This window comes from Bison bison, unplaced genomic scaffold (assembly GCF_000754665.1).
Source record: "Bison bison bison isolate TAMUID 2011002044 unplaced genomic scaffold, Bison_UMD1.0 scf7180017864066, whole genome shotgun sequence".
In the NCBI taxonomy this organism is placed as follows: Eukaryota; Metazoa; Chordata; class Mammalia; order Artiodactyla; family Bovidae; genus Bison; species Bison bison.
The window spans coordinates 3,314,543-3,321,052 of record NW_011494638.1 but is presented as its reverse complement, the minus strand read 5'-3'; the positions used below and the strand labels follow the sequence as shown (position 1 = coordinate 3,321,052).

The following is a 6,510-nucleotide window of genomic DNA, read 5'->3' as shown; positions in this document are numbered from 1 at the left end:
TCGATCTTTCCCAGCATCAGCGTCTTTTCCAATGAGTCAGCTCTTTGCATCAGGTGGCCAAAGTATTGTAGTTTCAGCTTCAGCACCAATCCTTCCAATGAATATTCAGGGTTGACTGGTTTAATCTCCTTACTGTCCAAGGGACTCTCAAGAGTCTTCTCCAGCACCACAGTTCAAAAGCATCAATTCTTTGGTGCTCAGCCCTTTTTATGGTCCAACTTTCACATCCATACATGACTACTGGAAAAATCGTAGTTTTAACTGGGTAGCCATTCCCTTCTCCAGGGAATCTTCCTGACCCAGGGATCAAACCCTGGTCTCCTGCATTGCAGGTAGATTCTTTACTATCTGAGCCACCAGGGAAGCCCTCATGTATAGGTTCTATCATTTTTAGACTATTTATAATTTTTCATTTATGCCTTTAAATGATTATGGGGTATTAGGAGCTGAGATGGAAGAAACTATGAAAAGTAGAAATAGCGTAATGGAGAGAGATCCTGTTGAGGAATTCAGTGAGGCTGATGACTCTATAGTTGGAAAGATATTTATGATGGACTTTGAGGAAATGTTAAAAATGAGATGTGAACCATTGTAACCATTGTTTACAAGAAAGTTTTCTGCTCAACTACTTTTTTATTTTTGTATTTCCAATTTCAACCCATTATTCTCATAGGGAGAGATGAATTTTTCAGTTGTTTTTTCATGAAACAATAGCTTTCTGAATGGTGATAGAATGATCAAGCCTTCTCCTTAAGTATAAGCAATATTCTTAGACATTGAATAATTCTCCTTGGGTGTAACTGAGAAAGCATGATGGAGAAAATCTAAGTATTTAAATTTTGAGAATTCTTAAACTAAAATTCAGTTCATATAAAAATGGCAGCATCAAAAAGTGTCCCTGGGACTTAATAACATAGATAGTTGATAAGTATTTATTGAGTTTCCATAAAGAATGTCTTCTTCAAACTTGGTAGAGAAATACTGCATGTGACCAGGGGGATGGGAAAAATGCATTTCCTTCATTTTGTGGATAAGGCACCAGATGAAGATGTAGGAAAAAAAAAAGACTGAAAGTAACCAAAGAGATAGCCAGGCAAGAGGTTTAAAAATCACTAAGATGATGTAATTTGCCCAGTGAGACCTTCTCTGATTAAGATATTTACTTTATTTTTAAAAAGGTGTATTTACTTATGGCTGTGCTGGGCCTCTGGTGCTTCACACAGGCTTTCTCCAGATGCACTGAGTGGGGGCCACTCCCTGGTTGTGGTGCACGGGCTGCTCTTTGGGGTGGCTTCTCTTGTTGAGCACACAGGCTCTAGGGCATCAGGTTTAAGTAGTTGTGGCACATGGGCTTAGTTGCTCCTTGGCACGTGGGATCCTCTTGGGTCAGGAATTGAACCCATGTCCCCTGCCTTGGCAGGCAGATTCTTAGCCCCTGGACCAGCAGGGGAGCACCTGATTAAGGTATTTTAGAGTCAGCGTATGAAGGGCTATGAACACGGGCATGGTGGGATCAGTGGAACAACTATGTCCAGCAGACCTCACAGACAGATGGATAGGTCTATCTGCTCAAATGCAGTGATGGTTCTTCAAGCAGTTTTTATGAGCTACATTCCAACAGGAAAGAATATAGAGTCCAGTTGCAAGGCCTGTTAGTTCCTGTAGGAAGCAAGCAGATAATAAGGCATCATCTTGAGGAATCGTAATGGACAGATAACCTTCATGCTTCCACATGCACCCCGACTGTGATTCTTAGGAAGCAGAACAGTTCTGAAAATATCTGTCAAAGCACTAAGAAGGTTAAAACAATTCTGTTAAAGTTCTCCTGTGGAAGCTGCTCCTAGTCAGAAAGTAATGAAAGAACTATTGGAATTGTAATCAGAGTCATTGATGGAGTGTTAATATGCTATGAGAACACAGGAAAACAGACATTCTTCAGCAAGAGTAATAGAGATGGATGTTAAAGTATCTATAAATGTAAGGAATATTTTACTGAATTCAATTGCAGGACTCCTGAGGGGCTAAACAACTTTCTTTTGTAGTTTTTACATCTAAGAGTATTTTTGGTCAGACTCCTTACTAAGTGGTGGGAATGAAGTTAACAGTGTGAAGAAAATATAACTATATCATTATTTTCATGACTTTATTAAGAAGGGGGAAGAATTTGGCAGGTAATTGATTAATCCCCTTGCAAAGACCAAGTATGAAGGGTGACCACTGCAAGAAGACTGATGATGTCTTAAGAACATGTGAAAAATAACCTTATAGTTTTGAAACGATGCTTTGTGAGTTACTAAAGAATTATACCTAATCTCAGGTCCTGGGATAACAAAATAAACACACTTAAGATTGATATGCTTGAGGAACCCTCAAGTGCTATAAAATTCAGAATGTCTTGTCTTCAAGGGTGTGGTCCAGGAATACCGCCCGGAGCTGACAAGGGGCCAAGCCCTTGACGAATACGGCCAGGGATCTCTGATGTCTCATGTCAGCTTGTTTTTTTTTTCCCCCATTGACAGCAAGTGAGAGTTCTCTATTTTGGAGAACTTCATACAACATCATGTAAATTTGGAACCAGTAGAGCCTATGGTTGAGTTGGTTACACTTGAACAGCTGTGGATTCAAAGCCTGGTTCCACTCCTTTCTAGCATTAGGAAATTGGGCACATTACTTCATCTTTCTGAGCTATAGTTTCATCATTTGTGAAATGGGGATAAAAACTCCCAGAAGTTTTACATCTCTGTTAGGAATGCAGTGTCAGTTATTATTTTACTTTTTAATGTGCTAAAATGCCTTTCTTGTCTTATGTATTTATATTCTTCTGATTTTCTAAGTTGAATTATCAAGGGCAAAGGTCACTGACCTTTCCCACCACACGCTGTAACCCAAGTTGTTGCTTCTTTCAGAGTCCCCTACTTTGAAACTAGTGCTGCCAATGGGACAAACATAAACCAGGCTATTGAGACGCTCCTGGACCTGATAATGAAGCGAATGGAACGGTGTGTGGACAAGTCCTGGATTCCCGAAGGCGTGGTGCGTTCCAACGGTCACACCTCTGCAGATCAGCTGAATGAAGAAAAGGAGAAGGGGTCATGTGGCTGTTGAGGGGGCTTAGTGAGCTGAACAGCCATTCGAGGGGCCCATGTCTGTGACCTTCCCTATGGTGATACATGACTCAGAGAGAAGCAAACAGGCCTTGCGTGCAAACTGCTTCTCACCATCCCAATTAGACCTATCAGTAAAGCATCCCGTTTTAAAATTACTTTGCTGCAGCTTTGTAAATATTCTTTAAGATTCAGCCTGAGAGTTAGGCAAAATATCTCACATAGCCAAAAGTGCCTTATAAAATATTAGCCCCATGGCAGTAGATCGTTCAAGGATTCAGGATTTTGTAGCCACAGAACAGCGCATTTATTATGTATAATGACTGAAGATATAATGACTGCTTTACCATACATAGGCCCAGAGTCTCACCTTTAAGATCTTAGATGTAATATCCGTTCTTAACACAAATTTAAGACACTTCTTGCACCACAGGGGACTTTCTAAAATGTCATCTAAACAATTTAAATATTAAATAAGAATATACACAAATGATGGTTCAATGTCTTGAGTATAATTTATGTAAGCATTCTCTTTAAAATGAATATAGGAGAAATGGTTGGCCATATCTATAGGCCCTGGATAAACTGGATTGATCGATTTCATGCTCACTGTGACTATTTTTGGTGGGAAGGGCCTTGAGAGTAAGGACTAGGGTGGTTTAGTGTTGTGTAAGCGACTGAAGTGGGGACTTCTGGCTCCCTGCTCGATTCCCTTTGCTCTGAAAGGTTGATTGAAGGGTCAGGGAATTAGATTTTTATGCCTTTAGTTCACAGTGATATGTGCATTTATACTTGGCCTATGTGCTGGCCATATTGAACATAGCTGGTGCTTATGCTGAAGATATTTGTGATAAGCAAATATTTAGCTTCTTTTTCTTTATATTTATAATGTTGGTCTGGCATCCTCAGGCTGCAGTTTCAGTTAGCTTATGAATGACTCATCATTTTTTTTCACCATCAGGCTCTATCTTGTTGATCTTTGAAACTTGTTTTATTTTTATACTGGTGGAATTGAAGGAATTAGTTTATAATTACATAACATGTCTGTTTATACTGTTTGATAGAAGATGGATGTTTGTATTTAAGCAATTACATTCATATTCTGTCTCAAAGTAGAAAAACAAAATATTCTATAGCCTGTAGTTTTCACTGAGATCATGGGTATTTACTATACTTGCTGGATCTTGCCAAGGTCATGTACTCTTCCACACTGCCAAAATGTCTTTTTTACCAAATTAAAGGTGTGTTTCAAAATATGCTTCATGGCAGTTGTTTATAAAAATCAAAGGGGAAAATTCTTATTTATTAAAGTAGTTTAAGTAGATTAACATTTCCAAAGAACTTAATGGCTATTTAGGAAGAAATACCACTCATTATAATTTAAATAAAGAATAAAAATAAATGTATTTTGTGATGGCATAACTGTAATTAGAAAAATAAAACTGTGATGAAAAGTAGCTACTGGTACATGATAATTTTCAAACGGCTTTTTATGGACCATCTGTCCTGGTTTTTTTTTGCCACTGCCCTCCCACCATCTGCTTAAGAAACTTAGTTGTGCTTTGTAAGATCTTATATATTTCTATCCTTAAAATTTAGACTTCTTAAAATACTAAGAAGTCACTGAGTCCTATGCATTTGAATTGTGTATCCTAGTGATAAAAGATCCAGCTATTTCTGGATCAGGGTCCTCATCATAAGCAGTGCCTTGTAAAATTGCTGTAAGACTGAAGTGGAGGAAATAATTTTATAGCTATGTTCCAGGGAACATTTTATATGATTTATTTGTATAGTGAAAAAGAAAACAATATCTGTATTGTGTCAGCCTATCAGGAACCAAACGAGCAATTCGTACAGATTCTATTGGCCTTAAACATAATACACAGTGAAACATATACACGAGACAGTGTGCACACAAGAGCCATTTTTAGTTATTGACATCAATAACCTGTATTCTCTTTGGAAATCGTGTTTAAATTTACTTTGAAGCACCAACATAAACTTTTTTTGTGTGTCAGTGTATTTTTCTATTTACAGGCTTCTGTAAAAGTGAAGTATATCTTCAGTGAATTTTGTGCCAGATAAGCTTATAATAAAAAAGTGGTCTAATCTGTCATTTATGTGTGAACATAACTTCATTTCCCTTTACAAGAAAGTTTCAACCCAGAGGATGTAATGCTCAAGGAAAGCACGTTCAGAGACACAAATTCCATTAGGTACTTGATGAGGGACCAGCCAAGATAACATGTTCTGGAGAAGGTAACTCACACATGTCATCATCAAACACAGATGGAGCACCGACAGCACATGAAGTGTTGTGCCGGCTGTTGACAGGTGAACAAAGCAAGGATGGTAAGGGCTTGAACTAAGGCTGGGGCTGAGAGGTGGGATGCAAGAAGCATTGGGGAGGGTGTGGTACTTAACTGGATGAGGAGGGAATACGGGGAGATGGACTCTCTGACCTTATTTCCTGCCACCCTGTCTACCTCACTCACTCCTCTGTGAGCATACTGGCCTCCCTGGAGCAGTCAAGTGTGTTCCTGGAATATCTGCTGTTCCCTCTGCCTGGAATGCTTGTCTTCCATATATCTACATGGCTCCCTCTCCCACCCTGTAGGACAATTCAAAGTCGTGTTGTCCAAAAGGACTTTGCTGATCACCTTCTCTAAAACAGCAGTCACTCCCTCTCATGGCCCCTATCAGATTGTCCCCTGCTGCCTTGTTATTCTGCTCTGTTTTTGTACATGTCACTTATCACCAGTCAATATCTTTGTATGTTTGTCTCTATTCACTAAGATATAAGCTCTGTGAAGATAGGGACGTGGGAAGTTTTCTTCAAAACTGTGTTGCTGCTACCCGGAAAAGGCCTGGAACATGGTAGGTCCTCAAATGGCTATTGGACTGAATAGAGGACTTAAGATGCAGCAGGGTCAAATGAAAGAGTTTTCAAAGTAAGACTCCAAGACTTCAAAATGTTTAGAAAGGTTCTCAAATAATAAGTCCATATTGGTTTATTATAAGAAATTAGGAACTCTGATGGAGAAGGCAATGGCACCCCACTCCAGTACTCTTGCTTGGAAAATCCCATGGACAGAGGAGCCTGTTAGGCTGCAATCCATGGGGTCACTCAGAGTCAGACACGACTGAGCGACTTCACTTTCACTTTTCACTTTCATGCATTGGAGAAGGAAATGGCAACCCACTCCAGTGTTCTTGCCTGGAGAATCCCAGGAACGGGGGAGCCTGGTGAGCTGCCATCTATGGGGTCGCACAGAGTCAGACACGACTGAAGTGACTTAGCATAGCGTAGCATAGGAACTCTGAGAGGTATACTCTTGATCTTTTGAAGTTGATACCAAGATAGCTAACGATCCATTGAAGAAATGTTCAATATGGACTTTTTGGG

General features: G+C 39.5%; 1 protein-coding gene across 6 annotated transcripts in view; it reads left to right on the top strand.

Annotated features, from left to right (window-relative positions):
* RAB27A (RAB27A, member RAS oncogene family) overlaps positions 1-5,220 on the top strand; it is an 81,045-nt gene extending 75,825 nt beyond the window's left edge. For all 6 annotated transcript variants that reach the window (XM_010836771.1, XM_010836770.1, XM_010836766.1 and 3 more), the window contains one exon: positions 2,907-5,220. In XM_010836771.1, the coding sequence (XP_010835073.1) occupies positions 2,907-3,105 (199 nt within the window). In that variant the 3' untranslated portion in view covers positions 3,106-5,220. The remainder of the gene's footprint in view (positions 1-2,906) is intronic.
* Positions 5,221-6,510: the final 1,290 nt, after the last annotated feature.